This window comes from Phacochoerus africanus, chromosome 5 (genome assembly GCF_016906955.1).
Source record: "Phacochoerus africanus isolate WHEZ1 chromosome 5, ROS_Pafr_v1, whole genome shotgun sequence".
Classification (NCBI taxonomy): domain Eukaryota; kingdom Metazoa; phylum Chordata; class Mammalia; order Artiodactyla; family Suidae; genus Phacochoerus; species Phacochoerus africanus.
The window spans coordinates 29,355,032-29,378,296 of record NC_062548.1 but is presented as its reverse complement, the minus strand read 5'-3'; the positions used below and the strand labels follow the sequence as shown (position 1 = coordinate 29,378,296).

General features: G+C 48.9%; 1 protein-coding gene across 2 annotated transcripts; it reads right to left on the bottom strand.

Annotated features, from left to right (window-relative positions):
• Nucleotides 1–1,797: 1,797 nt before the first annotated feature.
• PDILT (protein disulfide isomerase like, testis expressed) lies at nt 1,798–21,538 on the bottom strand. 2 transcript variants are annotated; one of them, XM_047780373.1, is made up of 10 exons: nt 21,059–21,538; nt 17,641–17,774; nt 16,339–16,476; nt 14,257–14,367; nt 14,050–14,175; nt 10,599–10,796; nt 8,183–8,303; nt 5,527–5,705; nt 3,306–3,395; nt 1,798–2,159 (listed from the first exon to the last, which is right to left on the bottom strand). In XM_047780373.1, the coding sequence occupies exons 1-10, from the start codon at nt 21,087–21,089 to the stop codon at nt 1,926–1,928; spliced, it is 1,362 nt and encodes a 453-aa protein (XP_047636329.1). In that variant the 5' UTR covers nt 21,090–21,538; the 3' UTR covers nt 1,798–1,925. The 2 variants fall into 2 exon arrangements, with proteins under 2 accessions (XP_047636329.1, XP_047636330.1); XM_047780374.1 differs by lacking the exon at nt 21,059–21,538 and having other exon boundaries at nt 17,625–17,686.
• Between the last annotated feature and the right edge of the window lie 1,727 nt (nt 21,539–23,265).

Here is a 23,265-nt window from a genome sequence, read left to right as displayed (position 1 = left end):
AGGAAATAAGGACTTGAGGGTTATCCTAGCACAGGGCTGCTTAAGAGTGTGGGTCATTTTTGAGATATTGTCAACCAAAAAAATACATGCAGGACCTAAAAAGTTGAAGGTTAGGTTTCATTCAGTGAAAAAAAACAGAGGATTTAAGCCCAGGAGATAGCATCTCAATTAACCCTGAGAAAACTGTTCTGAGGAGGAGGTGATGGGGGAGCTAGGATAGAGAGCAGTTTTGCCTCAAAGGGAAGGAAGAAAAGAGTACTGCTGGTAACAGAAAACTAGGTAGCTCAAGTCCGGGGAATTTAGCACCTTTCTACTTACAGGAAGATGCAAAGGTCTGGACTCACTGAAATCATTCCTTTGATAAGACACTGAGACTCTCTGAGGCTTATAGCCTATGTTTTCACATCCTGAGTTTCCTCAGGGTGCAATCTTTGGGAGTGGCTGCTCTCTGATGGCTGCTAAATGGCAGGTATTCTTTGTTTCCTTCCTGAGTTCCCTCAGGACTTGATGGCTCACCTTTGGAGGTGGCTGCAATCCCTGATGGCTGTGACATCCTTTGTTTACTGACATAGAAGGCAGTATTTATTTCTCAATGTGAAAGACTGGGGACAGATTTGGGGTTGAATCTCTTTCCGTGCTAAGATGAAGTCTTAAAAAAAAAAAAATCCATCTCTCTCTCTCTCTCTTTTTTTTTTTTTTTTTGCCTTTTTAGGGCCACATCCGCAGTACATGGAAGTTCCCAGGCTAGGAGGTGAATCCAAGCTGCAGCAGCATGCCAGCCTATACCACAGCCGTAGCAACGTGGGATCCGAGCTGTGTCTGAGATCTACACCACAGCCCAGGGCAACACCAAATCCTTAACCCACTGAGCGAGGCCAGGGATCAAACCCACATCCTCTTGGATACTAGTCAGATTTTTTTCTGCCGAGCCACGATGGAAACTCCAAAAATCCACCTCTTCTGAAAGTGTTAGCCAAACTCTGAGGATGCCAACCTGGTGGTAGTGGTGGTGTGTGCATAGTGGTTAAATGCAGGGCCTGTAGAGTGAGATTCGTGGGACTTCAAGTTCCTCTCCCAGGGGGTGGAACTCAGAGCCTCTGGCCAAGACAAGAATTACCAGACCCTTATCATCACCCCACATATTATCTCATTTTAAGCCCCCCCACCCCTGCCTTGAGCAACCTGGCCCAGTCCTTCCTACCCCTCCTAGGAAAGATATGTGACCCAATTCTCACACCACCTCTATAGGGGCCTCAACCAACCAGCAAGTGTATTGAAAGACCCTCTTTCCCCAGCCAATCAGCAGGTCAGCATGTGTATCATAAGACCTCTCTTCTCTCCCTGGGCTATAAAAACAGACAGGACCACATGCTCGAGGTCAGCTCTCATTGATCATTCAGAAATAGTCCTTCTGCATTAGCAACATCTCTTATTTCCATAAACTCATCTTTCTTTTCACCTTGCTATGAGTCTGGAAAAATTTTTTCCAACCCATGCCCACAGATCCCCAACAAGACTGCTTGGCATCCTATCCCGAGGGCTTTTTAGCTGTGTGATCCCTGCCTGGTTGCTTAACCTCTCTGCCTCAGTTTTCTCATCTGTAAATGGGGAGGGGAAAACCTAGCTCCCAGTTGAGGTGGTGAGAACTAAGCCCATGCCCAGAATGTTCTAAAGATTCACTAACTATTGCTATTGTAGATTCCCTTGCAGCCCCATCTGAGTTCCAGGTCAAACAGTTCTTGTAGGGCTGCACCAACCAGGAAAAAGAGATTAATGAGTAAAACAGGATCAAAAACGTGGATTCAGGGGCTTTTATCATCCAGCCTCCACCCACCTACTACAATGATATACAGTTTTATAGATCCACCCAGGAAATGATGCCAGGACCTGGGAAATGGACACCTTCCCTCCTGGCTTTAGAGACCCTACAGTTCTTCCTTCACTTTGGGTGACTTCTCCCGTCTTAGAGGTCTCTTTGGCTCAGCCACCTTCTCCTCCTCCTCTGCCATTTCTTTCTGCCTAGCTGGTTCTTCCAGCCTGGTCACATTCTCCAGCTCTGGCAACTTCTGTTCCAGTAGCTCTTTCTTTGTAAAAGGTACCTCCTTTCCCTCAGTCAAGACCTTCTCTTCTGTTGCTTCGCTTTGCTCAGCAGACAGTACCTATTCAAGGAAAGAAGAGGAGGTAGGGACAGAGGGAAGAAGGAGGAAACAGAACGAGAGGCAAGGATTATGGGATTATTGTCATCGAAAGAGCCAAGCAGACTTTCTCCCCTCTAAGTTAACAGGTGCAGCTGCCTATGCCCTGCTCTGGGGCTGGGCGTGTGACCCAGGCCTGGCTAATGAGATCTGTTCCAAGACATTGGCTGGGACTACTAAAGAGTAGGTACTTTCTTTCCAAGCTGGGGGGGTGGGTGGGTGTTAGCTTAGAGTCATGGAGCCGTCATTGCCCTCTCCAGAGGGAAGTGATTGCTTGGGAATGAAGCCAATGTGGGAGAAAACAGAGATGGACTGTCAGAAAACAACTTTGAGGAGTTCCCGTCGTGGCGCAGCAAAAGGGAATCTAACTGGAGATGCAGGTTCAATCCCTGGCCTTGCTCAGTGGGTTAAGGATCTGGCATTGCCGTGAGCTGTGGTGTAGGTCACAGACTCGGATCGGCTCAGATCCCCCGTGGCTATGGCTATGGCGTATGCCAGTGGCTGCAGCTCCAATTTGACCCCTAGCTTGGAACCTCCATATGCCAGGAATTTGGCTCTAAAAAAAAAGGACAGGAAAAAAAAAAAAAAAGAAAAGAAAACAACTTTGAGCTTCAGGATCCACCCACACCTGATAAGTCCACCAGTCTTAGGGGAGGACACCCCATTGCTATTGCAGCCAAAGGGTAGTTTCTGACATGTGCACCTGAAAGGGTCCTAACTAAGGCAGATGTCCTGTTCCAGCATATGGCCTCACTGAGGCATGAACAGAAGTGGGAGAGAAAGGGGCTCCCCTCCACTCCATCAGGAGGACAACGCCAGAGGGCAGGAGCCCAGCAAGATGTGTGGCGGCCCACTCAGGGACAGTAGACAGGGGATGGGGTGGGGGCAGCCTTAGAGGCCATGGGGGAACTCAGAGCCTTTGTGCTTCTCTGTGTTCCTCAAGTCTGCCTTTCTGGTAGCAAGTGCCCTTGGAATGAAGTCACCCCGACTAGCTCTGTTCTCCACTTTTGCCAACGTGCACAAGATTAGGGAACTCTTGGCACCCTCTGTTCTAGCCTGTCGAGACCTTGATGGTTCTGGGTGGGACGAAACAGGATACTGCTGTCTTACCTCATCTTCATCCTCAATCCTGATGTTGATTTGACTTTCCAGGAAGTCAGAAAAGCCCTTCAGGGTATGTTCGCCCTTATAAGGTACAGCCTTGGAAGAAAATGGAACAGAGTCAACATGGCAGCCCTTCCCTGCAGCAAACTCAGGGACTGCTCCCCAGTAAATGCAGTGCCAGACTCGTAACAACCTCAGAACAGTGAGGCTGGTCCTTAACTGCTCTGAGTCCCCATCACCACGGCTTTAAGGATAAGAAAACATTCTCCATCCTAGGGCTGTGATACTGTGGTTCAGAGCAAGAAGCCCAGACCCCGGCTTCAGCACACAGCAGTCACGCTGACTGCTTAACCTCCTTCTGACTCATTCTCCTCAACTATGATCTGAAGATAAGAGTGGTCCCTACCACATCATGGTATAAGGATTTAATAAGTGACTCAATGAAAAGCACTGAAGGAGTTCTCATTGTGCTCAGTGGGTTAAGGACCTGGCATTTTCTCTGTGAGGATGTGCTTCCATCCCTGGCCTCGCTCAGTGAGTTACAGATCCGGGGTTGCCACTGGCATAGGTCGCACAGGCGGCTTGGACCTGGTGATGCTGTGGCTGTGCTGTAGGCCACAGCTGTAGTTCAGATTCAACCCCTGGCCGTGGAACTTCCACATGCTATGGGTGAAGCCATAAAAAGAAAAAAAAAAAGCATTTAAAATAGGTCTGTTATTTTTGTTACAAAAGAGTAATAGTTATTTCACAAAGCATCTGGCATGTTCCTTTTTTTTTTCTTTTTTTTGTCTTTTTGGGGCCATACCTGCAGTATATGGAAGTTCCCTGGCTAGGGGTTGAGTCAGAGCTGTGGCTGCTGGGCACAACCACAGCCAGAGCAATGAATCGAAGCCATGTCTGAGACCCACACCACAGTTCAGAGCAACACTGGATCCTTAACCCACTGAGCAGGGCCAGGGATTGAACCCACATGCTCCTGGATACTAGTCAGGTTCCTTACCAATGAGCCACAGTGGGAACTCCTCCCAGCATATTTTTTTTTTGTCTTTTGTCCTTTTTTAGGGCCACACCCACAGCATGTGAAGGTCCCCAGGCTAGGGGTCTAATCAGAGCTGCAGCTGCCCGCCTGCACCACAGCCACAGCAACACCAGATCTGAGCTGCATCTGTGACGTACACCATAACTCATGGCAACGCCGGATCCTGAACCCACTGAGCGAGGCCAGGGATCAAACCCGCAACCTCATGGTTCCCACTTGGATTCAATTCCGCTGCACCACAATGGGAACTCCCACCTTGCACATGTTCTCTCTCAGTCATCACTAGCTTCCTTTCCTCTTTCAGTCTTTAGGAAGACTGGGAGACTGTTTCCTGCCCTCCGGCTGTCAAACTCCTTTTCAGATAACTGGCGGTCTGAGACAGGCCCACCCGCACGGCCTCACTGTCCACATGCATCTTCTGCACTACGAGGATGGCATCTCTTTCATGGTGACAAGCCGTCTGCCTCCCTCTTTGTTCACGGTGTACTTCCCACCTTTAAGCCACACCCCTTCTTCTAATCTGATTTAAATACCCACCGTGTGTCAAAGTCTCACGTCTGCATGAAGACTTCCTGCCGTATCTGCTCTCCAGAATCTGTCCTCTCTGGTTGCCTTTGAAAATGAGCCCGTATCACGACTCCTCCCCGCCCCCCTCCACACACGGCCATACTCTTCTTGGGAGAAAGGACCTCGGCTTGTAATTCGTTGACTGTTATCCTTCCCCACGTGCCAACGTGGCATGAAAAGTGTGTGCCATGATCTCTGGCGATGTTCAATGACTCTCGTACCGAAATGTAAAATATTTGATGGAGTATCTTTCTTCTAATAGCATCCTAACCTCAATGTTCACGTGGCGACTCCCCCCACCTTATTCCATATAATCTGGGTCAGGCTCAGCTCCACTATCAGAGGGAACCCTATGACCTGGGCCTGTCGATCAAAACACCCAGGTCCCCTTGGCCATCACGATTGGGTCAGGGAGGAGCAACTGGCCTGAGCTGGACCCAGTGAAACTGAGTCTTGGGACTTTGGTGAACCGCCAATGAAAAACCCTGTCTAACTTGCATGTGGGGCGGGAGCTGAGAATGAAGCTGCTCTGGTGGACGGCAGAGCTGGGGACAGGCAGAAATGCAGTCCACGACAAAAAACGTAACATTTCCAGTTGAGTGAATCCCAAGAGCCCCTCACCTGTTGAGAGTTGGTGGGAAAGAGCCTGAAGAAGGGATACCGGTCCAGTTGCATCAGTTGAATGTCATTTGCGGTGATGTCAATCTTGGCAATGGTGACCGTGGAGTGGTTTTGATACTTAAGGCCCAACTCCTCCAACACTGGGAACAGCGCCCTGCATTTGGGGGACCAGGGCGCATCTGGAAGAGAAGGGCCACCCCTCAAGCTCACTCTACTAAAGCCTCTGAAAGCCAAGCTCCTGTACACACTGCGTTCCGCTAACAGTTCTGCTGCCGGGCAACTTCGAATCCCTCCCTCTTTTAACAGGGTGTTAGGTTATTTCACATTTCAGCCATAGCTCATGAGCATTATTAAATGAATCAGAAAAAGAAAGTACGGCCCTAGTCCCCTTTCTTTCAGACACTGATGCTTTTCGTATGATGGGACATTTTCTTCTAGCCTCTATTTTTCATTGAACATAACCTGCCCATTCCCAATGGATGGGCAATGAGGTCCTCCTGTGTAACATGGGGAACTGTGTCCACTCTCTTGGCACAACATTGTAAATCAACTCTAATTTAATTAAAATAAAGGAAATGATGTACCCCACTATGGAAAGAAAGAAAGAAAAAAAAAAAACCATAGCCTTCCATTCCACTTGAAGAAGAAAAATCAAGAAAAATAGTGGTTTTTAATAGCTGATTCCTTATGTTCTGCCAGAAAGTAAGTGTGTGTGGGGGGGGGGGAGAGGAGGGAGAGAGAGAGATCGCACCAGAATTTTCCAACAGAGGTCAAGCTTATAGCTCAAGGTCACCCAGTTAATTAAGCAAAGACAGTGAGATTTGCAGACTGGCTGCTTGGACTGGTGACCACTGTGTCACATTGCCTTACTGTCTAGTAGAGGAGAACACACCCAAAAAGTGAACAGGAGGTTGTGATGGGTACAACCACCCCCGGAAAGGGGACGCTGGACTTTTCTTTGGACAGTTTCTTAAGCTCTGAGTATGGCCCAGCCTCCGGGACCTACCAGCTCCAACACGGAAGGGAAGCAACCCTGCCTGCCTGTTGCTCCGTGAATGTTTCTGGCTCTGTGAGGAAAGGGGCCTCAAAGGCGTTCCATCTGGATGATTATTTTACAAACCAAGCGCCTCCTTGGCCCTCCACTCTCCGGCCTGCACCCCTGAAGCTCCCCTGGAGCCCAGGGAGCCCTGGGTTGGAGCCCGAGGGCGCATAATGGCTGCAACCCCAGGGGGCCCATCTGCCAGCCCTGCTTCCAAGAAAATGAGGCTGCTCTGGCCTTTTAGCAGAACCAAATGGGCAGTCTCAGGACCCCCCGGGGTCAGGGGACCTCGGACAGTCCTCCTCAGCCTGTCACTGAGAGGCAGCCGATCCTGGTTGTTGAGCCACGCAGACTTTGACCATCCACGTCCATGACCATTTCAAAGGCCTACCTGATGTCACCCAGCCTCTGCTTCACCCTGATGGCCCCAGAGCTGGACTTGAACGTCTTCCCTTGCCACCCACGTACTCTGTAACCTGGGGTTAGGTAGTCAAGGTCTCTGGGGCTGGGTTCCCTGATCGGTATCTTGGGGAAATCCACTGGGCCTCTGACGAGGCTTGGTTTGAGGAGGAAATGCGATCAGGTGCATGAAAAGCAAATAGATGGGAATTCCTCCTGTTAAACAAAAGAGTTGTCTGAAGCCACCGTGGAAGGAAGGTCCCTGGCTTTGGCTCTCGCACGCCAATCCGAAGGGCAGAAGTCCCCGGGTGAGCACTGGAAATACTTATAACAACAGGGAAGAGAAGAGCCATAATATCTGTCGTTCATCCAGGGCTTACAAGATGCCAGACCCGGGTCCCAGGCTCTCACGTGCTTGAGGTGGGTCTTCAGCTGAGCGGCACCAACTCAGGAACTCAGGTAGGTAAAATACAGGTCATTGCATAAATGATGTATACTGGTCACGGGTGCAGAAGGGACCACGGGAGGCATCAGGATCAGGCTGCCTCTGTTCCAATCCTGTCCCTCCTTATGGTCACTGACGAAGCTCTGGGACTTTAGGACACTTTCTTCACCTCCTTGGGACTCTGTTTACGCATCAGTGAGGGGGGAGCGGTAAAAGGAGCCACTATTCTCAAGGAAGTTTTGAGGATTAAATGAGATAATGTGGACTCAGGCTGGCACAGGCTGGGGTATCTAGCTTCAGTCAGCATTAGCCATCAGCACTTTTTTTTTTTGTCTTTTTAGGGTCACACCCGTAGCATATGGAGGTTCACAGGCTAGGGGTCAAATCGGAGCTGTAGCTGCCAGCCTACACCACAGCTCATAGCAACGCCAGATCCTTAACCCACTGAGCAAGGCCAGGGATCAAACCCGCATCCTCATGGATGCCAGTCAGATTCATGTGCGCTGAGCCACGACGGGAACTCCCAATGCTGGATCCTTTCACCTACTGGGCCGGGTGGGGGGATCGAACCCGCATCCTGGCACTGCAGAGATGCCACCGATCCCTTTGCACAAATAGCCTCTTGATCCAGACTCTTTGGATGTCTGAAGACCACCCTTGGCATGGGGCTTTGTTAGATTTTGGAGATATGGGGGACCAAGAATTCAGGAGCTGCCCTTGAAAAGTGACACTGGTTGGAGTCATGACCCCTTGGCCTGTGCAGAGATACTTACAGAACATCACAAACACGTCCCTTTCCTTGTCAAAGACGATGACATTGAAGTTCTTTCCAACGAGCTGCTTAATGGGCCCCTGGTCCCAATATCTAGGAATTTCTTCGCTGGACTGATGTTTCTAAGAAGCAAATTTGAGAGGTCTTAACTGGTTTCCAGAAAGGCTTGGCAGCTGGGACTCCCCACCCTGACAGGAAACAGTGGAAATTTGTCTCTTGTTCTTATGACAATAGCCATGGGGAGGGGACCAAGATGATGACAAAGATTCTGGGCTAGATGTGAAGCCTGGATTGTCCGTGGAAAACTGGAACCAGAGGCCTGAGGAGGAGGCAGGGCTCCGGGCTGGGGAGGAATCTAGCATTTCAAAGACATGATTCTTAGGATGCTTAGATGAGGGTGGGGTTCACCTCATTAATATCCTCGCCGGTGTGCACCCCTCTTCCCCCCAATATGGCCGCCCCATCGCTTCAAGAATCAAACTGGGAGTTCCTGTTGTGACTCAGCAGAAACAAATCTGACTAAGATCCATGAGGGCGCAGGTTCGATCCCTGGCCTCACTCAGTGGGTTAAGGATCTGGTGTTGCCGTGAGCTGTGGTGTAGGTCGCAGACATGGCTCAGATCCCGCATTGCTGTGGCTGTGGTGTAGGCCGGCGGCAATAGCTCTGATTGGACCCCTAGCCTGGGAACCTCCATATGCCATGGGTGTAGCCCTAAAAAAAAGAGAGAGAGACAAGCTTATCCTCACTCTTTCCTTTCTCCCTTCAGCCTCGCTGCTCTTCCGTTCACTCAGAGGGCTCACCTGCTTCCCACTTCCTCATTCCCATGCGCCCCTCTCTAGTTAACTCAGATTTCTCTTCCAGAATGATCTCAAAGGAAGACTTCCCCGACTCTCCCCCAGATTAGGTCTGGCCCTGCTCTCATAAATTCTCACAATACTTGGTACTTTTCTTGCATCGCTGACTTAAGTGTAGCGTTTAGATTTATTTTGCGGGTTCTTTGACTGATGTGTCCCCATCTCAGTGGATAGAACGTCACAACAAACTTTTCTGCCTTTCTCGCTGAGTACCCCTGAGAACCGGCACATTGTGAGATCTCAGGGCATGTCTTAGGAATGAAGGGATGAACCCAGCTCTTGCTTCTCTTTGAAGAAAGTGATGGAAATCCCAGAACATCTCCTTTTTGTCTCTGCACCCTTGCTTTCTGAACATCTCTTGAATCCACACCCTTCTCTTCATCTGCACTGCTGCTACCTTCGGCCAGATACCCTTCATCTCTCATCTAGATCACTGCACTAGCCTCCTCGTGTTCTCTCTGCATCTACTTCGAAGCTTCTCTACACCTTTGTTTTCCCACAAGCAGCTTCTCCGTTCACCATGCCAAGCTGGCATCCCATGGGCTCTTAGGATACCAAAGCTTTCAAAGGCTTCCACGTCCTTGCTGTCTGGCTCTGGCCCAGCTCACCAGCCTTGTCTCCCACAACAGCTGCCCACAGCCCCACCCCAACCTCTGGAAAGGACCTGAAGACCCTTTGTGAGGGAGCATAAAAAAGGGCAGGGACTGGGCGTGGGCGGTGGGAAATGGTGAAGATAATGGAGAAGGAGGAATGGGCCAGATCAGGCACGTGGCATCTCCCAGGCCATGCCAAGGATGCTCATCTTGATCCCAAGGGCACCGGAGGACGTACGGGCCCTTGCGAGGAAGACACACCTCCTGAGCTATCGCCAGAGGGCAAGAAAGTGGACCGATGGAGCTCCAGGAGGTCTGTAGATGGACCGAAAAGGAAGCCTTCTATGTCCTTGAACGTTGGGTGAGTGGAGTATGCAGCTGAGACTGAAGGTGGGGATGGGGCGTGAGGAGAAATAGACGCTGAGATGAAGATGACAAACACACTAAAAGAAATCCATACGGAAATGTCTGGACTTTTTTTTTTTTTTTGCTTTTTTTTAGGGCTGTTCCTGTGGCCTACGGAGGTTCCCAGGCCAGGGGTCAAATTGGAGCTGTAACTGCCAGCCTACACCACAGCCACAGCCACATCCATGCGGGATCCAAGCCACATCTGTGACCTACACCACAGCTCACGGCAGTGCGGGATCCCTAACCCACGGAGCGAAGCCAGGGATCGAACCTGCATCCTCATGGTTCCTAGTCAGGTTTGTGAACCACGGAGCCACGAAGGGAACTCCAAAATAATGCATTTACTCGAAGAATAAATAATGAATGGTGGCATTATTAGGCCAGGCAGGATAGATCAAAAGTGGAATAGATTCGAGGTGGGGAGATGGGGCTACTTCCTCACAAAACCCATGAGGTTGACCTTTATTCTGCCTCCCCATTCGAGGACCAGAAAGCCCGCAGAATTACCAAAACGGGATTATTTTGAGGTTCTGGATAAACCGGGTCCAAGGACGCGCCTACCTTGGCCTTTCTATCCAGGAAGCGCTGGCCGAATTTCTTGAGGTTTTCATAGGTTATTTCCTCGAAAGGCATTTTGTATCTTGCATCAGAGCTCAAGTTCAGGATTTGGACCGATGGTATGTCGACCTCTGTGACCCGGAAGTACTCGAAGACACGTCTGTTTCTGGGCTCGTCCGCATCCACGAGGATGAAAAGGATCTGCCAGAGCAAACGAAAACCTGTGTCTTTCTGGATTGGAGGCATGACAAGCGTAAGGAATCCCTGCCCAAGGGAGAGAAGCTGTCGGGAAGCTGTGGGAGGGCCCTGATGGAGCAGCTCGGAGAGCCAGAACAGGGCTGCTTTCTCATCCGTCAGGTGCCGTCCTGCACCTCACTGCACAGACAGGCATCAGCCATCAGCCTGGTGTCACCAGCCCCAAGCAGGGCCCTGTTCACCTAACTGGAGGACTGCAGCAGGTCCTGAGCTTTCCTCCCAGTTCCTCGGGCAGAACAGTAGCTTCCCTTCTCTGTGACTCACTTTCCTTACCTGCAAAGTGGTGCTTGTAATAGGACCCACCTTATGGGACTGTTGTGAGAATGAAACACTGTAGAGAAAGTCTTGGTTTAGTGCCTGGGAGGTAGAAAATGCTCCTTGCATGTCAACCCACTATTCTTTTAAATTCTTCTTCTTCTTATTATTTTTAACAGCCATACCTACAGCATATGGAAGTTCCTGGGCCAAGAATTGAAGCAGAGCTGCAGCTAGGGCCTAGGCCACAGCCACAGCCACACTAGATCCGAGCCGTATCTGCGACCTACACCACAGCTCACGGCAACACCGGATTCTTAACCCACGGAGCAAGGCCAGGGATCGAACCCGCAACCTCATGGTTCCTAGTTGGATTCGCTAACCACTGCGCCATGACGGGAACTCGATGGTGATCATTTTTAAAAGATCCCTCTGGTTGTAGAGAAGAAGCAAGAGTGGAAGGAGGAGATGAGTTAGAGGTTCCTGCAGCCTCTGGGTTTAGGTCATTCATCTCGCAAAATATTAAGAGCTCTCCTATGTGCCAGACACTCTTCTAGGTGCTGGGGTGACTGTGAAAAACAAAGCAGACACAGTAAAATCAAGCATGTGTTCTTTCAAAAGACCTTTGCTAGAGGTGAGTAAGATAAGAGGTGGAGGTGTGACTGATTGGAATGATAGTCACTCAACTGTTCCTCTTTGGCTGGACATTGGGGCACGATCAATACATGGCATCTGAGAAGCGTGCTCATTGGGGTAAAGGCAATCTACAACCTCATCTCACAATATGTGCCAAGGTAAGCCCCACCTATGGACTAGAGAGTGAACTTTAATCTAGGGAGTTCCCGTTGAGGTGCAGCGGAAACAAATCCGAACAGGAACCATGAGGTTTGCTCCCTGGCCTCCGTCAGTGGGCTAAGGATCCAGCATTCCCAGGAGCTGAGGTGTAGGTCGCAGATGTGGCTCGGATCTAGTGTTGCCGTGGCTTCGGATCCCGCGTTGCCACGGCTCTGGTGTAGACTGGCAGCAGCAGCTCCATTTTGACCCTTAGCCTGGGAACCTCCATGTGCCATGGGTGTAGCCCTAAAAAGCAAAAAATAAAGAAATAAATAAAATATAAAATAATAATAATAATCTAGAAGAATTGTGGCCAAGTTTATTTTATTATCATTTATTTAACCATTGAGGTTTTTAGGTGTTTTTTCTTTTTCTTTAATGGCTGCACCCACAGCATACGGAGGGTCCCAGGCTGGGTATCGAACCCGAATATCTGCAGCGACCTGAGCTGTGGCATTCAGATTCTTAATCCACTGAGCCACAGCAGGAACGCCTGTATTTTATTTTGCATTTTTAAATAAAAAAAAAGTTTTTGGCTGTGCCTGTGGCACTTGGAAGTTCCCAGACCAGAGATCTAACCTATGCCCCAGCAGTGACATCGATAAATCCTTAACCCACTGAACCACCAGGGAACTCTGGCTAAGTCTTGACTATTATAACGTATGAGAAATAGAAGGAAAGCAATCAGATTGTAATCAATTGATTTACATCAAAAATCTTTTTTTTGGAGTTCCCGTTGTGACGCAGTGGTTAACAAATCCGACTAGGAACCATGAGGTTGCGGGTTCGGTCCCTGCCCTTGCTCAGTGGGCTGACGATCCGGCGTTGCCGTGAGCTGTGGTGTAGGTTGCAGACGCGGCTCGGATCCCACGTTGCTGTGGCTCTGGCGTAGGCCGGAGGCTACAGCTCCGATCTGACCCCTAGCCTGGGAACCTCCATATGCCACGGGAGTGGCCCAAGAAATAGCAAAAAGACAAAAAAAAAATCTTTTTGTTTGTTTGTTTTTTTTTTTTTTTTGGTCTTTTTAGGGCTGCACCTGTGGCATATGGAAGCTTCCAGGCTAGGGGTCTAATTGGAGCTGTTGCTGCTGGCCTACACCACAGCCACAGCAATGCCAGATCTGTGCCGCATCTGCGACCTGCACCACAGCCTAGGGCAACGTTGGATCCTTAACCCACCGAGCGAGGCCAGGGATCAAACCTGCAACCTCATGGTTCCTAGTCAGATTCGTTAAACACTGCACCACAAAGGGAACTCCTACCTAACCCACTTCTAATTCTTACTGTAACTCCCCGTTTTACCCATGAGGTGACTGAGAGGTTAAATTCATCTCAGACAAAATCACTTACAAGAGGGAGAGAATTTGAACCCAGATCTCTTGATGCTGAAGCCTAGAACTTCAGCAACTGTCTGTGCTGCTTCACGCCCAGAGGCTCTCATACTCCCTGACCTCCGGAAGTCTTTCCTCCCATCACCTCCAGGCCAAATGCTACCCCCATGACCGTCACCCTCTCTTAGCAGAGCAGGGTCCCTCAAAAAAGCAGCCAGACCAATCATGTTCCCAGAGTCGACGTAACTGGAAGATGGAACGGAGAAGGATAAGTAGTTTGGTGAGAAAGTAAGAGCTACTGGGCAGGAAAAAGAAGACAAGTTTAAAATCAAGTGGTGACTAATAGAGTGTTGACATGCAAGTCAGGTGATCGGTATACAAATGACTATGCAAATCTCCCTGGATTAATTTATAATCAGCAAGACCAGCAGACAGGCATCAGGGTCCATAGGTTGTGGATTCCTAGCAAAAGAGCACCAAAGGAGCTCCTTTCGTGGCTCAGTGGTAACAAAACCGACTAGAAACCATGGGGTTGCAGGTTCGATCCCTGTCCTCGCTCAGTGGGCTAAGGATTTGGTGTTGCCGTGAGCCATAGGGTAGGCTGCAGATGCGGCTCAGATCCTGTGTTGCTGTGGCTGTGGTGTAGGCTGGCAGGTGAAGTTCTGATTCGACCCCTAGCCTGGGAACCTCCATATGCCATGTGTGCAGCCCTAAAAAGCAAAAAAAAAGAAAAGAAAAGAAAGAAAAAAGCCCCAAAGAGCAATGGCAACTTCCACAAACCTTGTTTTGGAATTTCTTTGCCGCCAGTTTATAGTGCTGCATTATCATACCCGACGATCTGGAGCTTTTGGAGACAAAGAGCAGCATGTGATTCAGGACTTGCAGTTCGTAAATCAGATCCTTAGTCTGAAATGAAAAGGCAAACAGGTCATCCCGTGCGCACAGCTGCCCCAGCCACCCTTCTCCCGGGACCCTTTGCTCACTGACCTCGGCGTTGTATTCAATAACAAAATCTGTGAGGTGCTGTTTAATGACTTGGTTGAGGACCTGTTTGTTGGTATTGTCATTGATAAGCTCCTGGCGATTCACAATTCTTCCCTTGGACAAGAGAAGAAAATCATGGCAAGGCAGTCGCACCCATGATGGAGGCACTAAATAACTATAAATAGCACAATTTTCCCCTTGGATAGACGGAAAACATCACGATAACAGGTATAATGCATAATCTAGATAGTTAATAAATACGGATGGCTGGGCAGAGTAGCCTGAGGGTGGCACATGGGGAATGTGGAAGCCATGAAAATCTCCAGTCTGCAAAGACAGGGAGTGGAAGTGGCTGAACAGCTCCAGCTGCCTTGCTCCAAAATCCATCAATGTATTGGTGCTGATGCTGAGTAGCTTCTCACACACGGCTCCCAACCAATGACGCTGTCAAGGAGACTAAGGGCCAAGCCCATTTCTGGGAGATGCAGGATCCCTTTTATAGGGACGATTTTGATGAATGTTCTTAGAACTGCACTGACGTCAAAGACTCTTCCAGCCAACCTTCCTTCCTTCCAAAGGGTCAGACCTCCATCATGGTCTGATACATTTCCCCCAGCTCTCTCTCTCTTTTCCTTCAAAAGCATTCCCCCTAATCTTTCGCATGACTCATCCAGCTTGAGGACTGCTTCTCAGAAGGACCTGGATGAACATAGGGGGTGGTATAATTCTCTGTGGGTGAAGGAGGAAGAAGGGGCTGTCTCCTTATTTCTCTTCTTATCTCACTGCATTTCCTTCTCTTCATCTCCACCAATCCTCCAAATTTCTTCCCTGGACTCCTGCAAAAGTCTCCTTATGCTCTCCCAATTTCTCCCCCCCTCCCCCACTTCCCTTCAATCCATCACACCCGCCCCCCACTTTAGCCAGAGCGGTGTTATTAAAATGAAACTCTTGCTTACATATTTCATAGCCTCTCTTGTCCTCGGGATAAAGCTGAAACATTTTTCTAGTGATAACCACAGTTTATTAAAATTAATTAGACTTACAGAGAGCTCATGTTGTACCAGCCACCGTTCTAAGTATGTTCTATGTATGAACTCCCTGAAACCTCTTAACACTGCATTGAATATTATTATGCCCATTTTACAGTTGAGGCAATTGAGGCCCAGAGAAGTGAAGGGACGAGCCCAGAGCTGCTAAGCTAGTAAGAGGGGGAGCTAAGATTCCAACCCACACAAGCCGACTCCAGTGCCCAAACTCTCACCCACGAACACAAACCAGATCTCTCCTAAATGTATTTCCAAGTTTGCTATTTGGTTTTTGATTTTGTGATGGGGTTTATTCTACAGAAATTTAACATTTTTTGTGTGGTCCAAATGTATCAGTATTTCTTTAGATATTTTCTGGGGTTTCTGCCATGCATTGTAAGGGGTCCTCCCCCTCTCTCCAAGGTTAGAAAGCAACCTTTCCCATGCCTGGCACTGCAGCTGCAGCCTGCAATACAGCCACAGAAACGCTGGATCTGAGGTGCATTTGCGACCTATGCTGCAGCTTGTGGCAACGTGGGGAAGGGTGAAGAAGAGTGAGGTGATGCCTAGGTGTTCTGGCTTTGCTTACAGAGGAGTTGGGAGACGGTGGCACCATTTGTGAAGGGAGAAAATCTACTGGAAATGGATTTGGAGGGGAGATTATGATTTCACGCTTGGCCATGTTGAGATCTCTGGTGATGGATATAAAGGTCTGGAGATTAGAGAAATCTGATTCGAGCTGGAGATTTTTAAGTCAAGGGTGTATGGACTGATGGAGGATGGGGGGACCGGGGGGCGGTGTGCCGCATGGACCGGAAGAAACCACAGGGCAGAAGACTGAGCCCTCATTAATGACATTTGCCAGTTAAGGAAAGGAAGAGCTCTCAGTGGAAAATGGCTAGAAAGGCCAGAGAAAGAATGGGAGACCATGATTTCCCAGAAATTGACTAGTCCAATGCCACTGAGCTAACAAGCGGCAGAACCAGAATTTGTATCCAAAGCCCATGTACATACATGCATAGTTCTTTGTTTTGAACTAGAGATAAGACCAAAGTCTTACCTTTTTGAACACCAGAACACTGTCTAGGGTGACGCGGAAATTCCCAATGGCATTTTTAATCAATATCACTCCGAACGTCAGCTCCGGAAAGTCCTTGATCATATCATAGAACAACTCTGCGAGGTCTTCCTCCAAATCCTGTTTGGGAGGGATGTTCGAGAAGGTTTCGGTAACCAAACGCCTTTTTTGTTTGTTGACGATCAGGGTGAAAATGCTGATGAATTCATCACCTCACCTTTCCAAGTTCTGGGGTTTTGCTGGGTCCCCTAAATCCAGCTTCATGGATATTTCATACCCAGGATACTTCTATGGCTATGACTAAGGCCCAAAGAGGCAAAGCCACTGAGATGAATGGAAAGAACTGATACACCTGACCTTTTTCCCAAGTGTTAGAGAGAAGGCTGTTCTGACACAAGTGTTGAGAGTTTTTAACATTTATCCCTTAATTGTTTTCAGAAGAAGCAATGATTCGGCCACGGGTGGTACCAAATATGAACTTGATATCATGATACAGTTGTAGTGTCAGCCTTCGTGCTCTAGCATGAACGAAAACTGAAAGCCACCTCAAAATGTAGGATGGGAGAGACAAAGGACAAACGCTCCCCACGAAACCCCAAAGTCGGGGGTCCCCAGAAGCCCCAAAGCTCTGACTTCTGCTCAGAGAAAGGAAGGGGTCATCAAAGTTATAGGAAATGAGTGAAAATGTGCAGAAAACTCATTCTCCAAAAGCAAAAGCAATTTGTCTTTTTGTCTTTTTCTTTTTAGGGCCGCACCCGCAGCATAGGGAGGTTCCCAGGCTAGGGGTCGAATCGGAGCTGTAGCCGCCAGCCTACACCGCAGCCACAGCCACGCCAGATCTGAGCCGCATCTGCGACCTACACCACAGCTCAAGGCAACACCGGATCCTTAACCCACTGAGGGAGCCCTGGGATCAAACCCGAAACCTTGTGGTTCCTCGTCGGATTCGCTGCCACTGCACCACGATGGGAACGCCAGCAATTTGTAAGTTATTATTCAGGGATGATCTAAATGAACCCCCCAAAGATCAGTTTTACTGTCAAAACCAATTCAAGATACGTCAGTTTCCTCTCTTCTTTCCCTGTTACTCTCCACATTTGCATTAGCTTCTCCTACCCTTTCAGCTTCCACTTTTTTCATTTTCATCCTGTGGTTCCCCCCGGAAACTGGCTCGTTGGAAAAGGAAGAATGGGCACAGAATTAACCCAGATGGAAGACCTCGTCTCACCCTACCCCCTTCCCAAACAGAGTGGAAAGCCAACTCCCACCTCGTGAACCCGGTACCTGGAAGAAGCCCATGATGACCAGGGGCCTGGAATTCACAAACTCTAGAATGTCTCCGGTGTTATTGAACAAAAATGCCTTCTGGCTGATTTGTCTTCTCAACCAAACAACCAAGGCAGTAGATTCAACCACTCCTGGAGAGAGAGAGGAGAGAGGGTTCAATGGATCCCACAGAAGCTTCCTCTTGAACAGCAGCAGGGCCTGTCTTCCTCAGGTTAAATGGGGGGAAGCGTCTTGTCTTGGACTCCTACCTCCAGGTCAGTTCTTCCACTTCTCCCCACCTGAACCCCAAGGGGTGAACATTAACAACAGCAGCTACGGGACGTCCCGTCGTGGCTCAGCGGAAACAAATCTGGCTAGCATCCATGAGGACGCAGGTTCAATCCCTGGTCTTGCTTAATGGGTTAAGGGTTGCCATGCGCGGTGGGGTAGGTCACAGACATGGCTCATATCGGGCGTTGCTGTTGCAACGCCCGATATGGTGTAGGCTGGCAGCTGTAGTTCCATTTTGACCCCTAGCCTGGGCACTTCTATGTGCCCGCGGATGCGGCCCTAAAAACAAAACAAAACAAAAAAAAAACCCAACAGCAGCTAAAATGAGCTCTTACCAAGAGTCAGGCTGTCCTGGGTGTTTTGCCTGTGTTACGTCCCCACAATGACTCTGTGGGTACATTTTATCCTCATGTTGCCAATGAGGAAATTGAGATTTAACTTGCCATTGGCCACCGCACTAGCCAACCTGGGACTCAAACCCAGGAGGAAGCCTGCCCAGGCTTCTTTTCATATCCACCCTTCAAAGTGACAGGAAGATGAATTTATTTTTCAAAAACATAAATTTGAAAAATGTAAATAAAAAGACCTGCTAGCTCTGTGTCCTTGGGAAAATTCTATGCTCTCCCAGTGGCTCCAATTTCTCAGCAGAGACACAGATAAGGTTATAAAGCCTGACATCCATTTCTCAGCTATCATTCGGGAAGTGCCAAGCAGACAGAAATCTTAGCTCCTAAAACTGGGACATGTCTACCATATCTGGGGAGACATGACGGGGTGCCAGAATGTACTCCAGGCTACAGATGGACTTGTGTGTGCTAGAATCATTAATTGCATATGATGGCAGGTGAAGTAAAATATTATTTTCTGTCCAAACCTGCTGTAGAATAGGATGGATCATTTCAAATGAGTTTATGAGCTAAAGAAATGCTTGTAGTGAGTAGCTTTGGACTTTGTTCCTTCTCTCACCCTTCATCCCTTCACTCAGTCAATCATTTGATCGATATGTACTGGGTCCCCGTGCTTGGTCCTGGGGATAAATGATGGGCAGAAATAAGACATTGCCACTGCTTTGCAGCTCTCATTCTGTTGAGGAGGACAATTGTCAAAGAATGCAAACAAATGTAGAATCACACCCAAAGGAAGCATCCAAAAGCCAACCTGTAGCAAAGATGTCTAACCTAGACTGTGAAGTCAAGGAGGGCTTCCTGGAGGAAATCACTTATGAGCTGAAAACTGAAGGATGCATAGGAGATGACAGGAAGCAACTGGAGAAGGAAAAGCAGAGTAAACATCCTGTGCAAAGGCCCTGTGGCAGGACAAATTGCTTCCTGGAGCTTGAGGAATGCACTCTGAGTGACTAAATCAACTTCAGTGTCTTTACTGACCTTTTCTAAGAACATCAGGCCTTTAAAAAAACTTATTAAAGGAGTTCCAGGAGTTCCCGTCGTGGCGCAGTGGTTAACGAATCCAACTAGGAACCATGAGGTTGCGGGTTCGGTCCCTGCCCTTGCTCAGTGGGTTAACAATCCGGCGTTGCTGTGAGCTGTGGTGTAGGTTGCAGACATGGCTCGGATCCCACGTTGCTGTGGCTCTGGCGTAGGCCGATGGCTACAGCTCTGATTCAACCCCTAGCCTGGGAACCTCCATATGCTGCGGGAGCGGCCCAAGAAATAGCAACAACAACAACAACAACAAAAAAGGAGCTCCATCATGGCGCAGCAGAAATGAATCTGACTAGGAACCATGAGGTTGCGGGTTCGATCCCTGGCCTCAATCAGTGGGTTAAGGATATGGCATTGCCATGAGCTGTGATGTAGGTTGCAGACTTGGCTCGGATCTGGCATTACTGTGGCTGTGGTATAGGCTGGAGGCTACAGCTCTGATTCGACCCCTAGCCTGGGAACCTCCATATGCCATGTGTGCGGCCCTAGAAAGACCAAAAAAAAAAAAAAAATTTGTTATGAAGTATGTTTTTATGAAGAAAGGTACACAAATTATAATGTTTGGTTTGATGGATTTTCACAAAGTGAACACACATGTGTAAAAACCATCCGGATAAACAAAGAGTTTGTTATTGGCTCCCCTCACAAGTCCCCATTATGTCCCATCACAGCCCCTACCCCACCACCATCTAGAGGTAACCACTACCCGAACTTCTAACAGCTTGCGTTAGTCTGCCTGCTCTTGAACTTGATATAAATAGAACATAGCGTGGGAGTTCCCAGTGTGGTGCAGTGGTTAATGAATCTGACTAGGAACCATGAGGTTGCTGGTTCGATCCCTGGCCTTGCTCAGTGGGTTAAGGATCTGGCATTGCTGTGAGCCGTGGTGTAGGTTGCAGATGTGGCTTGGATCCCGCGATGCTGTGGCTCTGGCGTAGACCGGCAACTACAGCTCCGATTAGACCCTTTGCCTGGGTACCTCCATATGCCGAGGGAAGCGGCTCTAGAAAAGGCAAAAAAAAAAAAAAGAACATAGTGTGTGTTTGCGTTTATTGCATGAATGAGATTCCTTCATGTTGCCCTTGTTGATTCCTTCCCACACCCCTGCATGGCATTCTATTGTGTGAACATTCCACACTTTTGTTTATCCAGTCCCTGCTAACAGGCATTTGGTTTGTTTACCGTTTGGGGCCATTAAGCATTAATTCTCGCGCTTGTCTCTGGGGACACATTATATGCACTTTGGTTGGGTCCATGCCCAGGAGAAGAATTGCTGGTCATAGAGAGGCAGAGTCCAGCTTTAGCTAATGCAGATGAGGCTATTTAAAAAGCCATGATGCGTCAGGCCTCAAAAAGTCCATAGGAGGGTGCCATGGGGTCTCAAGGGACAGAGAAGGATGGGGGGGAGGCTCCACGCCACCCTCAGACCACGGCCATCTACCCACCACCGTCACCCCCTCCTAGACTCCAGCCCCAGGTGGAGTTTCTATTTTCCCAGAGGTCCTAGCCATCTTCTAGGAAGAAAGAGGTACATATCCTGAAAACAGACTCTCTGGCATGGCCCCCCAAAATTAGGTTTTAAATGTTCAGAAATTCTGAAAATACAAAAAAAAAAAAAGTGAAGAAAAACCTTCCTCATGGGTCTGCGGTTCTTCAGAACCATTGCTCTCACCTGCCTCTGGCCACACTCCCGCCGTACATACCCCGTGATCTCCAGCGCGGTGGCTTCAGCATCTGCCAATCCCTCTGCCTGCATTGCCCTTTCAGCTCCACTCTCACGGGCTCCTCCTCCTGCTTGTTGAATCTTCAATTTGGTCTTTTCTTCCTCTGGCCTCGATCATGATTTTATGACCGGTTGATCGTCTTCACAGAATCTCTTTCCGAAGGTGTGATAATTTCATCCCTTTCTTAGTAGCTCCCGAGGGGGAAGAGCCTCTACCATCTGGTGATTTTCAAGTTCCCTGAGAAACAGCCTGTACAGGGATACTCTGACCCTCCTTGGTCCCTCTGAAAGCAGGAAATACAGCTCCCACGTGGAGGTACCCTCCCCATCCCCGGAGGGTAGACGGCGTCCTTGTCCCTGGAGTCAGGGATTCGAGGTCAAGAAGCTGTAGAAACAAATTCTGTTACTTCCTCACTAATTTACTGCCCTGAGCCCACACCCCTTTGTCTTGGCAATTCCTGCTTTCTTCCTTCCTTCCTTTCATCTTTTTCTTTCTTTCCTTCCTTTCCTTCCTTCTTTCTCTTCTTTCTTTCATTCGTTCATTCTTTCTTTCTTTTTTAATGGCTGCACCTGCAGCCTATGGAAAGTTCCCAGGCCAGGGAATGAACCCCACACTTGTGCAGCAATGCAAGCCTCTGCATTCGGATTCATAATCCATTGCCCCACAGTGGGAACTCCTTGTCAGTTCTTCACAAATGTATCGTTTCTTCATCTCACCGGTATCAAGCCTGCCTGCTTGGGTCACTTTTTGAGTCTCCTGTCTTTGGGACTCCCATACCTATGAAGTTAAATTTGTTTTTCTCTGGTCAATGTCTCGTATGCCAATCTAATTGTTAGACCAGCCAAGAACTCCAAAGGGAAGAAAGGACCAGTTTTCCTCGTGACCTCCTGTAATGTCTGGCTCGTTGTAGGTATTCAGGCAGTAATTTTGAGATGAATGAATGTGAATGACTCATTAGATAAGCCAGTTGGAGGGAACTTGATCTTGGGCTCTTTTCTCTGGGATGGATGAGCTCCGTTTGCCCCTCTGGACCCCATGGGACTGAGGTGGCTCTGAATGTGGCCAAGAGTTTGTCTCTGAGTGCCTGCCTGTTAGGACCGGGCACGGTCCCCGCTGGGCAGGTGCCTTTCCTGGTGCTCGGCTCTGAGCCAGAGGACACTGTGACCACCGAGGTGTGAACACCATGTGATGATTGACTAGAGCGGCTGCTCCGCTGCCTATTTCCAGGCACAGGCTGTGACTGCATCATTAATTGGGGCCCTGGCAGCAGCCTGAGTCTCCCGCCCTCTAGGGAGATGGCCAAGGCCAAGTCTTCCACCATCACCCCGTGGAGACTGGAGGAGAACTGGGACTTGACCCAGCAAGGACTAAACCCCGTCTGCCTCCCAAGGAAGGTTTCGTAAAAGTCACAGTGTGGGAGACCAGTAAAGCACTGTTGCCCCCTTAGCTCAGGGAAGCCCTGTCAAGCAGCAGGACCAGCACTATTCATCCTTTTTAGGGAGTGAGAGACGGAGGCCGACTCAAGTTCTCACAGTTAGTGCTCACCCTAAAACCCAGGCTCCACAACCAGCCTCTTGCTCACTACCTCTTTCCAGATTTTTTTTTTTTTTTGAGGGGGGAGGGTGGATACTGAGAAAGAAGGGGCAGGTCAAATCCAGTAGAAATATGGGCTGGCTCCTCACCCCAACAGGGGCCCTTGCAATTCCATCACATTCAAACTCAAAACTATGCATGAAAAACCCAAGTGCTCTAGGAGTTCCCGTCCTGGCTTAGTGATAATGAACCCGATTAATAGCCCTGAGGACTCGGGTTCAATCCCTGACCTCGCTCAGTGGGTTAAGGATCCAGTGTTGCTGTGAGCTGTGGTGTAGGTCGCAGACATGGCTTGGATCCCACGTTGCTGGGGCTGTGGTGGAGGCTGGTGGCTGCAGCTCCCATTCAACCCTTAGTCTGGGAACTTCCATATGCCATGGGTGCGGCCCTAAAAAGAAAAACAAACAAAAAACCCTAAGTGTTCCAGGCGCTGGACTAGGGTCAGGAAAGAGTTTGAAAATAATAATAACCATGTGTGCCAGTTACTTAGAGGAGGGCTCTGTCAACTCTAGCCCATGAGCCCAATCTGACTTGCCAAGTAACTTTATAAATAAAGTTTTATTGAGACACAGCCACGCCCATTTTGTTTGTGT